General features: G+C 39.3%; 1 protein-coding gene across 2 annotated transcripts in view; it reads left to right on the plus strand.

Moving 5' to 3' along the window:
• Positions 1–940: 940 nt before the first annotated feature.
• The window catches only part of KIF21A (kinesin family member 21A), a 159,586-nt gene continuing 136,985 nt past the window's right edge, over positions 941–23,541 (plus strand). For both annotated transcript variants that reach the window (XM_065887231.1, XM_065887230.1), the window contains exon 1: positions 941–1,395. In XM_065887231.1, coding sequence (XP_065743303.1) covers positions 1,352–1,395 — 44 coding nt within the window. In that variant the 5' untranslated portion in view covers positions 941–1,351. The remainder of the gene's footprint in view (positions 1,396–23,541) is intronic.

The raw sequence follows: 23,541 nt of genomic DNA on the forward strand, positions 1-23,541 counted from the left end.
TGTTATCTCTGCTGATAAGGATGATTACATGTGCCATTTTAGATTTTAGGTACTTGGGACAGTGTCTTTATTTGGATGGTGCCATTTAATGTATTATACTATTTTGTAGGAACCCACATGTTTATTTAGAGAAATGTATGGGGCAGCCCACAAAAGATACTCTGTGGCAAAGCTAATAAAGGCTGTTTCCACAGAGCTATCTAAAGGAATGGGGAAACACAATAGCCACAAGCAGAAACCACAATGGGTCAATGTTGATAGAATCCCTGGATTGGGAGGTGCTTTTTGAAGGCCAGAAGGGAAAGAAAGTCCGTTGAGAAGGATTTACTACACAGCAGGTCTTGGTGGATATTCAGTTCTGGGAACTCTTGGCAGTACCAGGGTGCAGTTCATTTACTAGTGTACAAATGGTTTAACAGAAAGGCATTCAATATTCCATCATTTCCATAGCCCACACGGGCTGGTAAATGGGCGATGGACTGCAGAACCCAGCTGCCCAGAGGCAGTGGCCAAATCCGGGATCCGGTTTAGTATGAATGACTGACTCCTGGGAAGGAGAACGTTCATAGGGGGCTGGGGATAGGGGTCAGAGTCCAAGCTGGAGAGAGGACAATAAGCTAAGGGTGGAAACAAAGGCGAACCAGAGCGGCAGCTGGCAGATTGCTGGCGCTGCGCTGGGGAATCAAGCTTTGCTTTTAGAAAAGAGGCAGGCTGCAGGGCGGGCTCTAGCCGCGGCATTCTCGCAGAAAAGCCTGCAAGGGCGCAGGGCTCGTCGCCCTGGGGCGTGGGCAGCTCGCGGCCGGCATCCCTCCCCCCCGCGCGCCTCCGGGCCAGCAGCGCCTGGCAGTGCCCGCCTAGGGCAGGGCGGGGCGCAGGCCGGGCAGCGCTTGGTGGGGCCGGCAGCTAGGCCGCCGCTGACACAGTGCGGGACCAGCAGCCCGGACAGCCCGGGCGGGTGTGGCGCGTTCAGCCCGGCCGCCCGCAGGCCGCGTCCCCATCAGAGGGGGCAGGGCGCACTCGTCCGTCCAGCAGGAGGCCCCTGAGCGGCCTGCTGGCTCTGCCGCCGCCGCCGCGCTAGCCATTCAGCGCGCCGCGTCTCCGCCCCAGTGCTGGGGGTGAGCTGGGGAGAAGGGGCGGGCACCCGCGAGCGGTGAATCACCTCCTCCTCCTTCTGCCTCCCCGCTGCTGCCGCCACCTTTCCATTCAGTCGCCCAACATGGCTGGAGCGCGGCGGAGGTGAGCCGTCCGCCCCCTGCAGCTCCAGCCTCCTGCGCGCGACCGCCGCGGCTCCGGCGGCGCCTCAGTTCTGCGGTGCAGAGGCCCAGGGGCCCGGTTGTCGCCTGCCGCCGGCATGTGGGGCGCCCCGGACGAGAGCTCTGTGCGGGTGGCTGTCAGGTGAGGACGGACGCGGCGGCGGGCGGGCTGCGGGCGCGGCGAGGATCTGCTCTGGCCCGGGGCACCGGCCGCCGCGCTGTGGAGATCTGAGAGGTGGCCCGGCGGGGGCCCGGCGGCTCTGGAAACCGAGGCGACGGGTCTCCGCCGGCCTGGCGCGCGCGGCCGAGTGCTGGCTGGGAAACCTCCCGCCCTCGGGCCCCGGGAGTTTGCAGGTGACTGGCAGCTGCGCGGCGCCCGGTCCCGGGGGCGCCTGACTCCTCTAGGGGGAGAAGCCGTCGCCGCCCGCCCCAGCCGGGTCGCGCCCCCGAGGAACAGTTGCCTCAGGTTCGGCCGCCTTGGGCGATCGCCTGTCTGGCTTTGCCCGGAGGAGCTGCTCCTCTCCTGGGCTGTGGTTCTCTTCTTATATTTGTAGCGTGACTGTCTTGACGTGTACCTGCAACTCCGGCCTTCGGAGGCAGGAGACAAAGCCTTACAATGGTGGGGGTCTAGATTTCTGTGCAAACGGACGTCTCGTTAAGCATCGGCGGGGACTAGATAGCACCAGCGTGTGGGTATTGAAGACATTTCTGGCGTTGGAAGGGATATTATATTTAAGGGAAGATTCCCTGGTGCTAGGTCTGTAGAAGGAAGAAAACTCCTCAGCAAGTGTAAGGGTTATATGGGTGACTGGGTGAGAAAGAAACATACTGAGGTTCAGCCGGGTGGTTACAATATAAAATGACATATGCCTGGGTGAGAGCTTTGAAATACTACATACATCAAAATTGTAATTTGGTCAAGGACAGATACACGAGTATTGAATGTAATTTGGATTGTTGATACATATCAAGAAGCAGAGCTCTGACAGTTGCTCATGGAAAATTGCAACATCATCGCTGAAATATTAATGAAGCATTCATGGTAGAGTAAGTGGCGTTGCTTTTATAGCTCTTATAGTCTGTGAGTTCGTTTCATTTTATGTATACATTAAAGATTTATAAAAATAATCTGTCCTCTGAGAAATTATTTTTAAAAATTTTCTACCCTTGTAGTCTTTCTGAAAAGTTATTCTTAAAATCCTATCATGTCAGTATTTCTATAGCTATTTTAGTGACAAATCTTGGTTAGGTATAGAAATGGTAGTTTTATATATACTTTGTTTCTTTAATCATCTAAAGAATAAAATGAATTATATATATTTTTTCATTCCCTTTACAGACCAGGAGATGGCCACCCATGGAGGTGATTGTTTTATGACTGTTTAGAACCACCTGTTATAAAGCTTTTGAAGTTTTAATTTGGCCTTCTTGGTTATTCTAGGGCTACTTATCCAATTGCTGGATTAGTTTGTTTCTCCTGTTTACTGCTACTACCTCTCTTTTGGCCTTTTAATGCTTATTAGTGACTGTACATGGCAGATGAAGGGGAGAGAAAAAGAGGAAACCCAGTAAGATGCAGTTTTGTTAATTAGCAGGTCTGGTCAAGGAGGGTAAAGAAGAAGCATAAAATAGTAATGAAAACAAACAAAAAAGAAAATTGGCTGTCAGAGAAACTGTTGTTAGAGAGTTAACATTTTTTTAATCTGTGAATTCTCTAGAATATCACAGGGCAGTTTGTTGACCATGCTTTTAAAACTGACGCTGCTTGCAGTGGTGGTTAACAGAGTCATGAATCACCCTAAAGTGATGTTGACAGATAAATAACTTATACTTGGTTTTGGTATGCATGTTAGCACTTTTTTAAGGGAATATGTGTGGGTCTGTTTGTTGGGGAAAGACTTTATAAAAACACGTTGTGAAGTAAGCCACATTGTGAGGATCTTTTTTTTTTCCATTAAATACATTGTCTGAATAGATTGACTCTCTAAACTTACTTTGCATAGGATAAAAATAGCTTATATAGCACTTTGGCATTTATAAAGTGTGTGGACATATGTTTTCATTTAAAACAAATATTTATTGAACATAAAATCCCGTCTCTGTTGTCCTAATTTCTGAGTTAAAAATAGCAATAATTATTGGACACATAGTATGTGCCAGGGTCAGTGCTGTGTGTTAAGATGTTTTACATCCTGTGAAATTGCATTTATTCATCATAACAATCTTTGACTTAGGTCCTGTTATTATTATGGCCATTTTATAGGTGAGACACAGAAAGATTAGGTAACCTTCCCCAAGTTAAACTGGTAGCAAGTGGCAGAAACAGAGCTCTAACCCAGACAGCTTGACTCTAGAGCTCAAGTTCTTAACCATTAAATCTACACAGGCGTGAGGCAAGAACATGCTTTGCAAAACTTTACTTAGCTTAAGGTCACTTGCCTCTTCCTGGTTCTGAACTAGTTTAATTACAAATGAATGACTTTGACAGGATATTCATACCTTGATATTCCTAGAAAAGTTAGCGCTCAGAAAGGAGGAAACTGAACTTACCTAAACTGTTTCCTCCGATTTTTTAATCTTTCCCGTGACCTCCAGTCTTACCTTCCAGTTTGTGATAGACTTCATCAGCAGGCTAAATAAATCAATACATAGACACAAATGATCAGGGCACTTGACTTACTTTTCCCCTTCAATGAATAATGTAATAACAAATAATAGAGAGTTGACTCTACTCATGTAAATGCACAGTGTCCTAGAGGTTCTTGTGTTTAATTAGATATGGAGACTTATCAGTATGTTAAAGCTGATGACTCTATTTTAGGTTTCTCAAAATAAGTGCATGGGTCATATACAACTTTGGGGAAAAGAAGTTAAACAGAAAGTTTCTCATTTAGGAAGAACATTTTAAATTCAATTTCTGAAAATGCCTTTTGGCAGAGTATATCTGAGGTGTTCTGTAGGGTATCTTTCATTGTGGTAGGTATGGATTCAGATCACCCTCCCTGCCCCGCTATCTAACCCCCTGTGGCTATCGAGCACTTGAATTATGATTAATACTGTAACTGAACCAAACCTGGTTCCACTTTCCCAGTGCACAGCAAAGCCAATTTACTGAAACCAGGTTGTGGTGAAGTAAAGTACAGCTTATTGCAAGGCATACCCACTCTGGGGCCAAGCAAGGAGAATGGGCAGCTCATGCTCAAAAGACCCAAAGTCCCTGATGGCTTTCAGGGAAGGGTGTTTAAAGGCAAGGTGAGGGAGAGGGTCTCAGGATGTGTGATCAGTTGTGGATATCTTTCTGATTGGTTGGTGGTGAGGTAACAGGGTGGTATTTCAGGAGTTATCATCAACCTTCTGGTTCCAACCGGCCTGGGGTCTACCTGCTTGTGGTCAGCATGCAGTTAACTTCCTTCACCTGGTGGGGGTTTTAGTATCTGTAAAACTACTCAGGGATATGGCTCAGAATATTATCTATAGCCCTTGAGGAACTAAGGGCCCTTGACTTTGTTTTTTTTTTTTTTTTTTTAAACTTTTTTTTTTTTTTTTTTTTTTTGCGGTACGCGGGCCTCTCACTGTTGTGGCCTCTCCCGTTGCGGAGCACAGGCTCTGGACGCGCAGGCTCAGCGGCCATGGCTCACGGGCCCAGCCGCTCCGCGGCATGCGGGATCCTCCCGGACCGGGGCACGAACCCGTGTCCCCTGCATCGGCAGGCAGACTCTCAACCGCTGCGCCACTAGGGAAGGCCCTTGACTTTGTTTTAATAAAAATAAAACTATTATTATTTTGTCTTGCTTGACTCTTTTCCTTTGTATCTGCATAACTCTGATTAAATATGCTCTTTGGAACTTGGGGAAGGCCTAGGAGGCTAAAGCTTTTCTACAAACAAGAGGCCAGGGACATGGGGAGGGGTGTCTGTCCCTGGGAAGACTCTGCAGGGTCCTGCTTGGTTTCACCACAACTGAGAAACTAAATTTTAATTTAATTTTAGTTAAATTTAAAAGCTGTCCTTCATTTAGTTTTTGGAAAACTTCTAGGTATGCTTGGAACAATGTGGCTATGTGGACCTATTTTTTATCTGTAAAGTTTATGAAATGTAAATACTTAGAAAGTATTTCTGATGAAAATTTAGCCTCCTAATTGACATGTATTGTCTGTGTAATATATATATTCATAAATCATATATATATATGATTTTAAAAACTTAGTGTGAAAAATATATCAATCTTTATATTACATGTTAAAATGATAGTGTTTTGATATGTTGAGTTAAATAAAATATTTAATTTCATCTATCTCTTTTTCCTTTTTTAAAATGTGGCTACCAGAAATTTTAAAATTAAATATAATGTTGCTACCATTATATTTCTATTGGATAGTGCTGCTCTATAGTTTAAAAAAATGTGAGGAAGAAGTATAGAATAAAAATGTTCATAGCCACCACATCATAGATCTGGTATTTTCTGTAGATCAAGAAAATACCAAAATATTGGGTGTCTGTTTTTATAGAGTGGTTATATATACACATACACACATATCTATGCACGTATGTATGTGTAAGATTTGATTTAACAGCAACATTTTTTCCCTCTGGGTGCATAGGTGTAGAAAGTTATCGATAATAGACTGATGGTAGCTGACTTCCTAGAAAATGTAGTAAGTTCATAAATGTCACCTACAAAAGTGAGCAATTTTTAGTGTATATTCTATTTTTATTATCTAAGTAGTATGCTGAATTGAACCATTCAGTTAACTTAAAATAGTAAACTCAAACATTTTCAATTCTAAATCTAAGACTTTATGAAATGATGTGGTGAAGGAAAGTACAGTGTTTGTTGCAAGGCGCCAACCGTGGGGCCAAGTGAGGGGAATGGGCAGCTCATGCTTTGCCTTTTTCCCACTATGTCTGAATGCTGACATAACATATGAAACATTTTCCCCAAGAATTTTAGCTTGCAAAATATGTCAAGAGCTGAAAGAAAATGGAGATACAGAAAGGACCATTGTGTTTTCATGTTATTGTCTATATGTGGTTGTGAGCTACAATTTTTTTCTTGGCTTTGGCAGAGAGCAGGACATATCCTTGACACTGAGTTTGGATTAGTGTGTAATGTTGTCTAATTTGCTGTGTTTTTACCTTACTACAGCACTTTTAAGAAGTGGCATTGCTCAGCTAGCTTAAGTGCTGATTGGATAGTTAAAAGCTCTGTTTTGGGTCTGCCACTGGCACTGATTTGCAATGTGACCTCCCTGAACTTTTCTTTTCCCTCATGCTGAGATGGCAGTGTAAAGGTATTAAGGGTTATAAGAACCTTTCCATATGCAGTCTGTTAAATATGTGATTTTTTTGTTGTTAGCCAAACTGTTGGTACTAACGGTGCCTCTATATTGACAGGAAGGACCTATTTTAACATTTCAAACTTGACTTTCCCACAATATGTTTATCGTGGGTGCTGTTGTTACTTAAGAGGAAACATTCAGACTTTTGTGGTCTCTTTGTCCAATTCTGGCTGTAATACAAATATGCAGTATTTTATTTAATCTACATTAAAACCCTATGAGGTAGGCTGGATAGATACTATCCCTCTTATACAGATGAAAAAGTGAGTCTCAAAGATACTAGGTGACCTGTTCAAGGTTTCTCAGCCACTAAATACCAGAATTGGAACTCAAACTCAAGCTTCTGGAACCTGTTTCTCTGTTCTTAAAAATATTTCCAAATGTTTTCAAAATATTGGGTTGGCCAAACAGTTCATTTGGGTTTTTCCATAAGATGTTATGGGAAAACCCGAGCAAACTGTTTGGCCAACCCAATATTTCACATACTAGTTTCAATGTAATAAGGATCTTTCAAGCTGAAACACGAATATACACGAGGTAAATTATTTGAAACAATTTAATGTTTAGAGAATGTAGAGGCAGATGAGCAAGGCTTTTAGAAATATTTCATGGAAACAGGTGGTTATCTGCTGTTGGTCATTTGTTTATTCCTTTCTTTATGCATCAGACATGTATCATGTGCCTACTATGTGCTGGACACTTTCCTACCACTGAGGATACACGACATACATGACAGACATGGTCCCTGCTTTCATGGAGCTTAGACCTAGCAGTGTGAAGCTCTTTTTAAATGCACAAACTATGTACGACCTAACACTAAACATATCAATGGCACAATTAGAAATTAAAGACAATTGTTGCAGTTTAGTTTTTGTCTCTTATTTTTTATAGCATTTTTTTTTTTTTTTTTTTTTGGTTTTTTTTTTTTTTTTGGTACGCGGGCCTCTCTCTGCTGTGGCCTCTCCCGTTGCGGAGCACAGGCTCCGGACGCGCAGGCCCAGCCGCTCCGCGGCATGTGGGATCTTCCCGGACCGGGGCGCGAACCCGAGTCCCCTGCATCGGCAGGCGGACTCTCAACCGCTGCGCCACCAGGGAAGCCCCAATATAGCATTTTTTTTAGTTCATATATTCCCCAAGAACAGTGATTTAAAAAACAAAAATTATGTCCTACTTCCAAGCATATTTCATACAAAAATTGAACTCCAAAGCCTGTGCATTAGAAGGATATTATTTCTATCTTTGTATGATATAACATGTATGCCCTACTTGTATGTCTTCACATTTGGATCATAAAGTAAGGGAAATGAAAGAGAGGAGACTAAAGAGCTTGTAGATGATGTGAGCTGAAAGTCAATGAAGTTATTTATTTAAATATGAGTTGATACTTTTTCTTCAGATAAGGTTTATTACATTTATAGTGTGGTAGGTCTGATTGTCATTTGGAACTCCACAGAAGTTCAGATTTCATGTCTATTTATTACTACCCCTTGAGCTCTTACCTGCTAATTAGTTAATATTTTGGTGCATAATTATGGGGTAGTAAATGATGCACTAGAAATTCCAGTTTAGTGAAGCCATGAAAGCAGAAATTATCTTGGTAGTTAATTTCATAATCTGCCCAATCTTCCAGTTCTCATCTATTTCTCCTCAAAGAAGTGAACTTGGAATATCCCTTATTATGGATGTTTTCCTGTAAGACATGTTACAGCTTCCCTGTGTGACCCTGACTTATAAATGGTTATTTTCTGTCAACATTAGACATGATTTTTATCTAAATTTCAGATTAGGAAGGAAAATACATCAATGAAAATGCATGCTAGATGACATAATTTGTATTCAGTGTATCAGTAGAATAATTTTATTAAAAATAAAATGGATGTTTGTTAGTTTCAGTGCTTCTCTCTGGAGAGCGGATTTGTGAATTCTGTCTTTGAACTTGGTTTCCCAGTGGATTAACTATTTAATCTTCTCAGGGTGTTAAAATAGTTTTCTTGTGGCTCAGGCTTTATTTGAAGCAAATGACAGACAAGCCAAAGGGGACCATTTTGATGACATCCTACAATTATTATAAGATATTTCTTAATGTTTAAGAATTATATTTGAGGTTCCTTTGTTCTTAGTTTTTTGGAAATTATTAGACATTTATATATTGAACATAACTTTTAGTACCTCTATAATTATTGGATTTAAAATAGAGTTTAAAACTGAAAGGGACCTTGAAGGGACTAGCTGGTTGAGGCCCCTTCTTTAAGATGATTGAGGTAATAGAGACACTGAGCAGTTGAGGGAATTGCTTGAAGTTCCACAACTAGCAGCTCAAGTCTTCCATTGACTGTTGTTGTGGATTTTCTGGGACTTCATGTTTTGCTGGCAGACATCTCAGAAATAGAATAAATTTATATTTTATAGACTACAGTTTTAATCCCTTAAGTGCTCCCTTTAAAAGTTTAATTTGGTATTTCATTGAGTGCTCCCAATCTCAGTGCCCATTATTTTGGCTTTGTGATTGCTTCAATTCGAGAAACTAGACCAGTGATTCTAAAAAGGACCTCTTAAGAGGTAGAGAGAGAGGGATCCCTGGAGTAGAAATCCAGGTCTACATTTTGAGGATCCTATTATATTAAAATGTGAAGAAATGCCAGAACTAGGTTATAAAAATAATATAGACTGTTTTCAACATATACATATAACATATTAATGCTTTAACAACCATCATGGAAATACAATGTCTGTGTAGCTTAATTTGGGAATAGTATTAATCATGTAAATAGGAGGATTTTGTCAATGCTAGGCCTGGGACATGTGGCCTTCTCCCTCTCCCCTCACCTTGGTTCTTAAATTTTTTTTTTTCCTACCCCAACAGATTTGAGGATTGTAGCACATTCCAATAATAATGGCAGCCTCACTATGGAGGGATGGCTGGAGGGTGGGGAAAGGTAGAGGTAGGGTAGGGTCAGTGTGGTATATTTATTGGGATCTGGAATTGGAGCTGGAGGTAGAAATCTGAGTGGTTTAAAAAAAAAACACTTTTGAGTATTACTTTACTAGAAAGGTGGTTCTTAAACTTTTAAATAACGTCTCAGTCCCTCCTATCCTTATTTTAGAAGGAAGTAAAGGATACAATACATTTTGGCCATACTGGAGGCCTGTCATCCAAAAAATATCCTAAATCCTACCTCTACTTGAAGCTTTTCTAGACTTCATGCAGGGAAATTTCTGCGTTTTGGGGCCGCAGACCTTCTTTATGTGATTCTCTCTCTCTCTCTCAAATTCCAGTGGGAGAGGTGTACACAATATTATGATTTTCACTGTTCAGCTTGAAATGTCCCTCAAACTGAGAGAATATTTGACATTTTTGTAAAAGAATGTGCTAATATACTGACAGCACTATTACAATAGAACATTTGAAGGACATTGGGGTTATTGAATTGAAACAAGCTGATATCTACATGTCCAGATTTGGAATGAAGGTCATTCAGGATTTAGCCCCAGGCTAACTTTACTTGGGTACTATTTAGAGCAAGGAAACCAAGAAATTTTTCAAACTTGGTTTTAGGGAGGTGGGCATCATGAACCCACCCAGGGGCTAAATCAAGGACAGCTTAAAGTTTATTCCCTACTCTTTGGATCTCTTAGTATGTAGTAAAATTTTAGTTTTCGAGATTGGATTTGACCTTATTCTCAATTTGGGGGAGCTATGTCTATCACTTAGGCACAACAATATCAGTTCTTCTGAGTAGGATGAATGAATTATATTTTTTCAGAGTACATATTCACATTATTTGACACAGCTACATAGAATAAATAAGAGGCTTTTTCTTTCAGCAAACAGGAATAAGAAACCTTGGAGAGGGTCAAGCTGTAGTTAATTATTATGATGTGGTATATTGATCACATGGTGTACTAATGAGGCATAGGGCACCTCTACTCTCAGTTGTATGCCTTATAATGTTAATTTACTTTTTTAGATCAAAATTCATTCATTTATGACATAATTATTGAATGTCTATTGTGTACTGGAATCACATAAGTTGGAGACATTAAAGCAATTGGAAACGATGTGATATAATAGAATGAACATTGGATGATTAGAAAACTGTTTTGGTCTTACCAATGATAAACTTGGCTTTGTGTATAGATAGTTATCCACCTACCTCAGTGGACTCGGGAAAAGAACAACAGAGACAACCGTGGGAAAGCATATGGAAAATGGTTTTTACACAAACACAGGCAGTAATACTATTAGAGATGAGTTTGATATATAACCAACGGTGAATATATTCGTTATATTCCAAACTCTAGCAATTAGATTAGTCATTCTCTAATATGTAAGCCATAACTTGAATTTGCAAAGTACTTTTATAGGTGTTGTGTCTGTTCTCTTGCTTTTTGAGTGCCTATTACTTACACCACTATGAATGTAACAAAAATGCATATAAGTACTTCCAAAAACCTTACTTTACCCAGTCTCCTAGTTTTCATTTTGCTTCCAACATGTAAATCACATACTATCCTTCTCCATCTTACCAATTCCTTTTTATATAGGTTAGTAAAATCCACCATTTTCATTCTTTTCTTTCTCTTCTCACACAAGACTTTCAATTGGTATGGTTTATAGTGTTTGTAAAGTTACTACTATATTCTTTGTGAGATTAACAATAATATTGTTATATTTTCCATTAGTTGCTTAACCTGATGTAACACAATGATGACTAAATTGGTTAATAATAGTGTGAATTTTCCTTCTGAATTGGCTTGCACCAGATTTTTGAAAATGTTGCTAATGCTTTCCTTGCTGCATCTATCTCATCAGCCTTGGCAACAATACACTAAACCAAGTTGCGGGTTAAAGAGCGTTGTAAGGAGTAAACTGAGTAAAAAGACTAGAAGTAATAAAAACACAGAATTTAAAAAATATATTTACATTTTCTATAAAATTTTTTTCTGGCACGGAGAGCTGATGGGCAATGTTCCTGCAGAGTTCATTGATAGATGTATATGAAAACTTAGCTGAAAGCATTTTAAAAGAAGGCTGATACTTAGAAGCAGAAAATAGACCTTGCAAGTGCAGTCTGTCTCCAAAATCAGCTTTTTATTTCATAAGTTAGTTTTATTTGATATTTTTTCTGTTATTGAAATAATGTAATCAAATTAGAAAAAGTATCTGGGAAAAGATGAGAAAAGCAATCAATCATTGTTTACCACCATGATATAATTACTACTAGCATTTTGTATATTTATTTTTAATCTTTTCATATGTGTACTTATATATATAAATATTTTTAAAAGAGCGTCTTCTAATTAATTAATTTATGTATTTATTTTTGTCTGTGTTGGGTCTTCGTTTCTGTGTGAGGGCTTTCTCTAGTTGTGGCAAGTGGGGGCCACTCATCGTGGTGCATGGGCCTCTCACTGTCGCGGCCTCTCCCGTTGCAGAGCACAGGCTCCAGACGCGCAGGCTCAGTAGTTGTGGCTCACGGGCCTAGTTGCTCCGCAGCATGTGGGATCCTCCCAGACCAGGGCTTGAGCCCGTGTCCCCTGCATTAGCAGGCAGATTCTCAACCACTGCGCGCCACAAGGGAAGCCCTACTTATATTTTTTTTAAATTGCTGCAATGTGTGTACACTTTTATAGCCTGATATTTACCACTTTATAGAGTAAAGCATAAGAATTTTTCCATGTCTTTATATTAAAGAAGGGCATTTTGAGTTAACATGCTAAATATTACACATCATCTGCCTTATTTCATTAATTCAATTCAGTTTCTATTAAATTCCATATATCAAACAGTAATTTAATTGTCAAGCCTTTACTGTCTAATAAGGATGTTAATTTCATTTTCTAAGAGTTGTGCAGTGTCTTACGTTTCTTGGTAACGCTTTCACTTCCACTGATGAGCAAAAAGTCTACAAATGACTATTTCTTGGAATTGAAAGGGGAGGGTAGTGCTTCTTACCCAGAATATATGATTAAATGTTATGGTACTGAGGATGCTTTTCAGAAAAAGATGTATTGATAATAAAATTTTTAATTTTTCAGCTATATCTATAGCAACATAAATAATGTATTAGTATAATACACTTTCACTCAACACATTAGTCTAAGCCACTGATGGTAAAGTAAATCAAACAGAGATCTATAACCATGAAACTTGAACTTGAAAATCAGTGCATATCTAAAGTGTTTTATTTTGCTTGTGTTCACCTAATTCAACACAAAACAATTTTGTTTGAGCAGCCTGTTGGTAATCTAGTCTGCATCTGTCCTGCCATAAAATGGAAGTTGTCCACTGCTGATAAAACATGAGATTACAGATTTCATTCCTAGTTATTTGGACTGCCACTTAAGGTTAATTCAGATGTGACATCTGTGACATTTTCAAGTCTCAATTTACAAAATGATGCTTTTGAATTTTAGTTTGCCAACTTGGCATTAGATTGGCAACATTCCATCTGTCCTTGATTATATTCTTACCTATTTTGTTACATAAGTGTAATTGGACTGTTAACTTTGTAGCTGATTCAGTTCCTGTCTTTGAGTATAGGGTTTCCTTAGTTTTCTTTGGTTCTTTATTTTGTACTAGCTTAGTATAACTCGTCATAATTTTATTTACCTTTGCATGTGTTCTGTGACTGAAGCTCTCAACATAGAGTAAGTCAAAGACTGTTCATGATTTTGCAGTTTTAAATTTCAGCACATTTTGACATAGTTTTTGTGGTTTCATTTTATATGTTTCAATATTAGGAGTCTACCTTGTTCTATTTAAAAATAGGTGTAAAGAAATTGTGTTATTGTGTGCTGTGTATACTGATGATCTGTAAGTCCAGTTGATTTCAGTGTGATGGTAATAAGGCCAAGATTACGAATTTGATCTTTAATTTTTAAATTTTTTGGCTGCGTTGGGTCTTTGTTGCTGCGCCTGGGCTTTCTCTAGTTGCAGTGAGTGGGGGCTACTCTTTGTTGCGGTGCGCAGGCTTCTCATTGCCATGGCTTCTCTTGTTGCGGAGCATGGGCTCTAGGCACGCGGGCTTCAGTAGTTGCAGCACGTGGGGTCAGTAGTTGTGGCTCGCGGGCTCTAGGGTGCAGGCTCAGTAGTTGTGGCGTATGGGCTGAGCTGCTCCGCGGCATGTGGGATCCTTCCGGACCAAGGCTCAAACCCATGTCCCCTGCATTGGCAGGCGGATTCTTAACCACGGTGCCAGCAGGGAGTACCTTTGCTGCTTTTTTTTTTTTTTTTTTGCGGTACGCGGGCCTCTCACTGTTGTGGCCTCTCCGGTTTGCGGAGCACAGGCTCCGGATGCGCAGGCTCAGCGGCCGTGGCTCACGGACCCAGCCGCGCCGCGGCATGTAGGATCCTCCTGGACCGGGGCCCGAACCCGCGTCCCCTGCATCGGCAGGCGGACTCTCAACCACTGCACCACCCAGCAAGCCCCCTTTGCTGCTTTTTAATGTAACCTTTAGAATTATAATAAATACTGCATCTCAGAAGTAGCAGCTGGATATTAGTGAGGATGACTCTACAAATTAGTTAATGCTGGTGAAAAATACTGCCAACCATGTTCCAGAATTTTCATCCCCTTCCTTAGATTATTATGACTGAAAATATTTTATATTCAATGTCTATAGGAACTCTAGGAAATATTGTTATATTCAAAGTCTACAGGGGCTTGATAAGAGAAAATGACCTACGTCATATGTTTGTTGTAAGAATTAAGATAATATATGTAAACCCTTATACTACTGGTACTTAGTAAGTGTTTTGTAAAAAGTCGTAGTATTGTCATTTTAGTTTCATTAGTTTTCTCTCCTCAGTACCTCTGAGTTTCTTGGTCAGTTCCAAATAAAGCCACAAGCAAATCAGAGCAGTGTTATTTGCCCCACCTGCCCATTAGTTTGAAATTTGTTTTGCTCCTCCAAACTTAAATGTCTATGTTTTTTGGGCATAGCTTTCCCTGTAACCTCCTATTTTATTTGTCCAGACTTGGCTTCTGTCTTGGTTTCCTGATTTATATCCCCTTTCTCATATCTTGGATCCAAATCCACTCAATTAAGTGAAATTATTGGAAGCCCCGTTTCTGTGGAGGGGAAACATCCCTTTTTTTTTTCCAACTGGAGTGTCCTTCAGCTCATGTGGGCCACTCAGAATGGGAAGTCACCACCAGGTTGAATCTACTTTTGTACATGTGCTGGCACTGATCAAGCCTGAGTCACCCTGGACCTCACTTCACTTCCACGTCACCTAGGCCCCTGGCCAGGCTAGCTGTCCAACTTTCTTCCTTAACCCATGCCAGCCTGGAGGCCCCAGTATGTTTTGAGGCAGATTTTACCTGAGATCAAGAAGCTGTGATTTTGGTAGGGGACTGACATGAAACACATACGCACACAGATACACACGACCCCCACCCCCCAAAAAAAGATAAAGTCCACTAGAAGTTGATAAATCTGGCCAATATAGTATAAAATATATTAATGTTAATAAACAAATTATTGAATAAATGGATATTTGTTTTTTAATCTCAGTTGATGGAAAAGATTCTCAACTTGTACCCATGATATTTCAGTCAAAAATGATATATTGGAATTATCAGGAAACTTTGAAGTTTTGAGACATCATTTATGGCTCTCCTGATTGTCATTCTGAAATGTAAAATTATGGTCACTCCTGAACTGTGCCTACCTTCACATTGATATGAAAATGTTCTCCTGGCTTCTGCTGTGGCCATATAACATATATACAGTGATGGACTGGCATCTCAGTTTGAGTAAAGCTGTCCATAGACTGTGTGTTGAGCTAGGCCAGGCCACTTGTATGCACTCTGCAATTGCTCAGTATGAGACTGGCACATCTAGGTGAGTTGGCCATTGCTTTTTCTCATAGCAGCTTCGCTGACCATGAGATGGGATAGGCAAGAAGAGTAATGTTGAGGGATCAAGGGCACTGATTCTTGAAATCAAGTAGCCATTCTGGCTCCTGACAGCCCTGCATTCTAGATTAAAAGCATCATGGCTCCCAGTATCCAGTATCCATCAAGGAACTTCCAAAAACTGGTACATCTCTCTTTTTTCTGGGTTCACATTCTTTATTATCCCTTTACCCCATTCCTGCCTTACTTTTATTTTCCCTTGCAGCATGGCTTATTGAAAAGAGCATAGACTTTAGAGTCACAAAGATTGGAGTTCAGAATTTTAGGACAGCCACTCAACCTTTATGACCCTTAGTTTTCTCCTGTGTAAAATAGAGTTAATACCTTCTTTATAGGGCTGTTAAAATTATATGACTGTTGTAAATGCATTGCATTTAGAAGTGCTTGGTAGATGTCAGATTCTTTTTTCCTTTTTTAGTTATTGTTCCTTCCTTCTTCTTACCACCTCTATCCTCTCTCTCTCTCTCTCTCTATATATATATATATATATGTAAATAATATATTTAAATCTCTTCCTCTTCTGGGTAAGACTTGTAGTGACTGACCACTATTTCTTTCTAATCACTTCGAGGTATGGATAATTCCTTTAGTGAACTCTTGTCCTCCTTCTTAGTTTCTCTGTGAAGTGGAGATCATAAGAATACTAATTTCATGTGATAGTTATGAGAATTAGCTGGCATATTTATAAAGCACTCAGAATAATGCTTGGCATATATAGGCCCTCAACAGATATCAATTGTAGTCATTCACTTGCAAAAATTGCTTTCTTTAGCAGGGATTCTTTCAAGTCTTTACTTGGGGACCCTTTTTACAATTTATTATGTCTCTTTCTAATGATGAAGGAAAGGGATAATGGGGGGTGGGAGAAATAGGGAGAGACACAAACTTTGAGTTATAAGATGAATAAGTCCCGGGGCCCTAATGTATAACATGGTAACTAAAGTTGATAACGCTGTATTGTATAGTTGAAATTTGCTGGGAGAACTTAAGCATTCTTACCAAAAAGAAAAAAAAAAAAAAAAAAAGGCAAATATGTGAGGTAATGAATGTGTAAATTGATGGGAGGAACCCTTTCACATGTTTATGTGTATCAAAATCATCATAATGTAAACTTTATCATAATTTTATTTGTCAGTTATATCTCAATAAAGCTGTAAGAAAGGATGATAATAGTGCATTTATGTTAGATAATATATGATGTCATGTTAACCAGCTGATGTTATTAGCATTGTATTTATATGGTAGAATGGATGTCTTGGTTTGTTGAATACATTGAGTTGTGAAAGTCAAGACAGATCATCATGCTTTCTTGACCAGGTTGAATAAAATATTTTCTTAGTCTTTGTCCTGTGTTGTAAGTAAGGAATTACATTCCTTTCTTGTTTATCTTTAAGGACATGGAAATACTTGTTGATTTCCACCTGCTTACCTGGAAAGGTGAGCTGACTGACATGTTAATCCTTAAACTGCTTAAGTATATTGCTTGTTATATCATTAACCTGAGCACACTCTACATATGCCAAGAGTTTTTACTAAGACCCCAAAAGTGACCAGAAATACACACATACTCATACCCTCACGCATATGTATATATGCACACAGCCTCACAATGTACATATACATACATGCTCACATACATGTATACACACATACATACACACTCATTTTATATATAAGCTGTGGGAGAACATCTTACTATTTCCACACCTGATGTGAGGTAATTGAAAGATTTGATTGAGATGACAGAGTTCTTTTGCTAACTTAAGACATTTGATTAATTTTGGCATTCCTTTTTTAGTAGTTCATATTATGAGACATCATTTTGCAAATTTTTAGTTTAACTACTCTGATTAGAGAAGAATAAAATCAATGTGTGACTCTTTTATTCCTTAGAACCTTATTCAATAATCAGGTCTTCCATTTTTATGCAGTATTAGCTGCTGAAATTTGACTAGATGACTAGTTTTGTTTGCTTTGAAAAATAAGTTTCCGGGCTTCCCTGGTGGCGCAGTGGTTGAGAGTCCACCTGCGGATGCAGGGCACACAGGTTCGTGCCCCGGTCTGGGAGGATCCCACATGCCGCGGAGCGGCTGGGCCCGTGAGCCATGGCCGCTGAGCCTGCGCGTCCGGAGCCTGTGCTCTGCAATGGGAGAGGCCGCAGCAGTGAGAGGCCCGCGTACCACAAAAAAAAAAAAAAAAAAAAAAAAAAAAAAAAGAAAAATAAGTTTCTGATACAGTATCAACAAACGAAGTGAGAAACACAAATGACCCTGAAAACAAGTTTCACTTTTTAAAACAAACCTGTTTAGAAAACAAACTTGATTGAACTGGTAAAATAAATACCTTTTGTGTCCTTCACAAATTGGTTTACTGTGAAATGAAACACTGTGATAACAAATGAAGTTAAAAAATATGTGGTAGAAAGTTAAGTGAACTACTGAAGATGACTTAAGACAGCCTTAAAACTTAAGACAAGCCCCACTTGCTGTCTTTGACAAGCAGAAAAATACTCCAAATATCAGTTATCAAAATAATAAGCGCAGCAGTAGAGATAGAGTAATGTAACTGAGGATGGATATTCTTCAGAATCATGTTAGATTCCCTACCCTTGCTTATATATTTGTTTTCTGTACATTCAAAGAACCATGCTCTCTATTTTATGTGAAAAAAGGATGCAATAACAGGAATTTCTGTTGCCAAAAGCAGTCATCTTTGTGCATTTTTTTGACTATCAAATATGTTTATTTGTACATTACATAATTTTTCTTTTATGATTGAATCTTTTAAGATGAACTTTGGTGATGAAAGTAATGCTTTTGGACTTTGAGTTCAGATCTCTTCTGTTCCACTGACTCACTTTTAGGTGGCAGTGATGTAAGAGTAACCCTGTGAAAAAATAACGTGATGCTTCCCTATGACTCAGGTTCATCTATGTGTAAAGTAGTGGATTATACTTCTGCTATGTACATTACAGCCTCTTTGTAAAGTGCAGACAGTAAAAGTGTAAAAAGAAGGCTATTACTCTAAGCTCACTGTAAGCAAAACAGAAGTTACTTAAGTATATTTTGATATCTAAAATGGAGGAATAAAAGTGATTTGTGAGGATAATTAGTAGCTCCCATCCCGACCATTCTAATTCAATTTGACCAAATAAATTTAATATACTTCAGTTTAGTCCAGTTCAAATTCATTAGTTATTGAACCCCACTAAAATTATGCACTCAATTTTGCACACTAAAATTGTTCACTCAATAAAACCCCACTAAAATTGTGCACTCAATAAAAAGTGCACTCAAAACACTTTGTTAGGCACTGGGAAATGCAAGATGAATCAGATGTGGATTTTGCCCTTGACAAACTCAGTCCAGTTGGGAGAGTTTTGCATGTCATTACAAGATGGCTTTCCCATGAAACATGACAACAATTAAGTTTAAACACATTACGTTCAAGTTATTAGAGTAGTTTACCTCTATAGCCATTGTGACCACATTAGCACACTTTCTAAAACAGAAAAGTGACTCCTTATTTTCCAAAATAGTAATATAAACTCTTCTTAATAAATTTAAGTCCCATGACATCTAATCTTTCCCTTCTCCTAATCTTTAACATAGCCCTGTTCATCTATTTGCTTATTTCCCCTCTGTGCTTATCCTTTGTAATCTTTCCTAATTTTCATGCTCATTCCATTAAAAAGATCCGTTTCCATAAATTTCATCCTATTTTCATAAGATATTAATAGCAAAAATTTATTGATAACAGCTCATTCCCACATACAAATACATGAATACATGCACATACATGCACGTCTGTGCACACTCACATGTAAACACACATCCTTTTCCCATACAGTTAATTAATAACTAATTCATTCAGAGTGGCTAGCTTGGATCTGAGTGAGGCAGGAAGCTTCTATGGAAAGTTTCCTAAAATATTCCATTTCTAAGAATAGTTTGAATAAAATTTAAAAATCCCTTTGTTAATTGCATATCTTTCTCTTGTGTACATTACTTCATCAGTCCTAGTGTCCTGTGGGTAATAGGCTGTGTTTTTTTCAGGGGACTGATGATCTGTTTTATCTTTCAAGACCCAAAGACCCAAGCACTTTGAGCATTTAATATTGGTAGAGTTATAGTCTTCTAGATGTCCTTGGCAGATATTATTCAGTCTTACTTCTGTGAGATGTACCTTTCATAGTTGCCAGCTCTTATAAGGAAGTGGCAGAAACAGGTTCCTAAGAGAAGAATGGGCTTTGACATCAAGAGACTTGTTTGAACCTGACTCCTTTCCTAGTTTTTAACCTTGGGTGAATTGTTTAAGCTGCCTGAACCTCAGTTTCCTCATCTGTAAAATGATACATACCTCATGGAATTATTTTTCTCTAAGGGCTCCTCTCCTGCCTAATTCTACTGTGTTTACATATGTAAGCCTAATGTATGATACATGATAGTTTGCTTTGTAAACAGGGGTTAGAGGTGCTCACCCTCCCCTCCACGCAGTCAAAAATCCTTGTATAACTTTACAGTCATCCTTCTTTTTCTGCAATTCTGCATCCATGGTTTCAACCGACCTTGGATTGTGTAGTACAGTAGTACATGCTTATTTAAAAAAAATCCACATATAAGTCAACAGGCGTAGTTAAAACCCGTGTTATTCAAGGGTCAAGTGTAGTTGTCTTTAGTATCTTGGGTTAGAAGTGTAGTTTTCTGTAGTATCTTGGGTTAGTTTCTCTTCTTCCTCAAATGGATTTTGAATTATTTAAGAGTAACAGTATTTTATTTCTTCTCTGTCCTTCTCTGTGAAGTGCTTAACATATCAGTAGGCATGTCAGACTTGGTCCTCAACACCAGAGGAGAAAAATATAGTATACTCCTGATTATTATGAGACTTTAGTCAGTCTGTCAAAAATATTTGACTGCCATTGATGTTCCAGGAAGGGTGTTCTGGGTGTGTGGAGGATATATTGATAGATGCGAGCAAGACAAGTGTTTCTACTTTCAAGGAGTTAACATTGGATAAGGATAGAGACAGTAAAAAAAAAAAAAATTCAGCTGCTGATAAGTGCTGTGGAGACGATGAGACAATATGCTTGAGGGTAATTGGCCTTGGCTGGGAAGGAGACACTTGAGTTAAAATGTGAATATTGAAAGGTGAGCCATGAGAAGATCTGAGAGAAGAGCATTGTAAGCAAAAGCAAGTGCAGAAGCCATGAAAAATTAGCTGACGTGTTAGTGGAATGGTAAGAAGCAGGATAGCCAGATACAGCAAATGAAAAAGAGGATGGAGATAATAACAGAGAGGTAGGCAGGAGCCAGATTGTTTAGGGCCTTGTAGTCTAGAATGGAAATTTTGGACTTAATTTTAGTCGGAAGGCTTTAGAGAGAGCTTTAAGTGGAGATATGACATGATATGATTTACATTTTAGAAAGATAACTGGTTGCTATATAGAAGATGGACTGTGCTATAAGAGTTAAAAATAGAGGTGGGAGACTAGTGAGAAAACTGTTATTTTGTTCCGGAAGAGAGATGGAGGCAGCTTGGACTAAACAGTAGCATCACAGGTGGTGAACAGTAGATCTGAGGTATATTTTGGAGATAGAGCTGTAAGGACTTGCTGATAAAAGGTGTGAGGGAAAGAGAAGAATCAAGTAGATTCTTTAGATTGATGGTATAAGAAAGAGAGGAGATTTTTTTTAGAAGTGAAGTCCTAGAGAAGGAGACTAGGGAGGGATGAGACTGAGAGAGAAAGTGGAGAGAGTGGCCTTAGATAGAAGCAGTGACACTTCTAATTTAACAGAACCCCCCCGCCCCCACAGAATTTGTGGGTATAGATGCAATATAGTTTGGATCTGGGAGCATGAAGATGAAGTAGTTTTCTTCTTCTTCTTCTTCTTCTTCTTCTTCTTCTTCTTCTTCTTCTTCTTCTTCTTCTTCTTCTCCTCCTCCTCCTCCTCCTCCTCCCGCTCCTCCTCCCCCTCCCATCTCCCTCTTCTCCTTCCTTTTAACAAAAATGAGACTGGTTTTAAGTAGGCCAAAGAACTGTGAGATAATGTTGTTGGGTGTATTACCTAAGGGATTTGAAGTTGCCAAGAATGCTGATCGAAGTGGTGGTGAAGGGAATATTTTAGCCTGTGAGTGACATCAGTGGATGAGGCAGTGTGACTAGGACAGCTTGTGGCAAGATATGATGACATGTGCTTCAAGGAAGATGGGATCTTTGGAAGAGGAATGAGGAGAGATAGGTTGGAAACTGCACTAGGGAGCAAGAAGAAACCTCACTTCCATGCAATGTCTTATACACATGTGGTGGAAGAAAAAATAGCCTTACTTGGGAGCACTTCAGTAAGAGCCATGTCCTCAGGGAATGAGCAGGTAAGGTTTTAGTTTGAGACTATAGGTGAGTTTTCTAATCAAAATCAATGAACTATCAAACACTCATTATGTGGCAGAAGCAAACGTTCTAAACTCTAAAACACGATTAACTCACATGGACCTCGCAATAATCTTATAGGTACTATTATAAATCCCACTTTATGAATGAGGAAATTGAGAAGTTAAGCAGTTTGCCTGTGGTCACACAGCTGTTAGTGACAGGGCTGGCAAACTTGGTTTCAGCCAGTGTTCCAAGCTTAACCATTGGTCTCTACCGCTGCTGATGGAGCATGATTTCCAACACATAGTGTTTAGGAGGGAAGTGAGGGATAGATGGTGGGACCAAGTTAGAGGCTATGCAGTGTAGTATCAAATGAGCATTTTTATGTTGAAGGATGATTTGGGAAGCTTGGACTTATGATAGCGAGTTTGGTGAACAGGAGTTTGATGAGCTTTTTCTATATTTTAGACCAAAGACTTGGGGCTGGTTTTGCTAACTGGAAGAAAGCGGGTAATGAAAATATTGAGGTAGCTGGTGACACCACTGAGAGGAGGTAGAAGGGCAATTGATTATCTATATTCTGGTAGCAGTGGCCTGCCATGTTATTATCTTGTAGAGAGCTCATTTGACAGTCTTGGGTGAACATAATATTGACCAGTTATCTCCCCGGCCCTGAAATTCAAGCATTGTTATAGTTCTCAACATCTGACGTTATTACGGCAACTGCTTTTGGCTGCAAGATTCAGAACAGTACTAATGACACTTTTTTTGATTTTAATATTAAAAAATTTCACATTTTTTTTACAAGGTTACTTGCAAACATTTTTAACAGTGTTTTTTTTCTGATTATAAAAGTATTTTCTGTTCATTTTAGAAAATTTATAAGAATTTCACCACCCAGATAAATAAGAACATATTATATTTTTGCTTATATATTTTAATATACTCTCATATTATTTATATAAAATAATAAAAAATTATATCCTATTACATATAGTTTTCCATCTTTTTTTTTTTCACTTCACAGCTTTAAATTTCATAATTATTTCCCTAGGTCCTAAAGTGGTACTCTCAAATCTGATTCTTAAAGCCTGTGTAACTGGTTTGTTGAGTGGGCTGAATTTGGTAGCTTACAGCTAGGAAACTTTGCTTTGTGTTTCAATCAAAATTTGTCTTTCAGGGATGAATGTCTGAATTAACCCTTAAAAAATGTCTCATTTTTCTTTCCAACCTCCTTGTTAGGTCCCATTACTTTCAGGTTATTTTAAGCTGTAAGAATGGTCTCATTTTCAGGAATTAAAGTCCTGCCCAATCTAAACCAAAAACATCCAATTCACTGTTCTGTTTTCATCCAGCTCAGTCCTGACTCCAGGCTTAATTCCCTACAGTGGAAAATGTGGACTCCCTTTGTTCACCTTACTCTGCCTCAATTTGCTCTTCATTTTTCCTTCCTTTGTGTTTCTCTGCCTCTTCTGGGCCTTCCAAAGAGGGAGTGGGGAGACATTTAAGGAAGAAGAACAGGTTTTTTTAACTTAATGTTCTTTGTACTTCTTTTCTTGGGGCTCTTTGTAGTTCTTTCTTGGCTTCCGCTAGCTGGCCATTATGCACTTGGGTTCTTTGTAGAGCCTCTTGAAGACAACCTCCTTGCTACATCTGT

Source organism: Phocoena phocoena, chromosome 11 (genome assembly GCF_963924675.1).
Source record: "Phocoena phocoena chromosome 11, mPhoPho1.1, whole genome shotgun sequence".
Classification (NCBI taxonomy): Eukaryota; Metazoa; Chordata; class Mammalia; order Artiodactyla; family Phocoenidae; genus Phocoena; species Phocoena phocoena.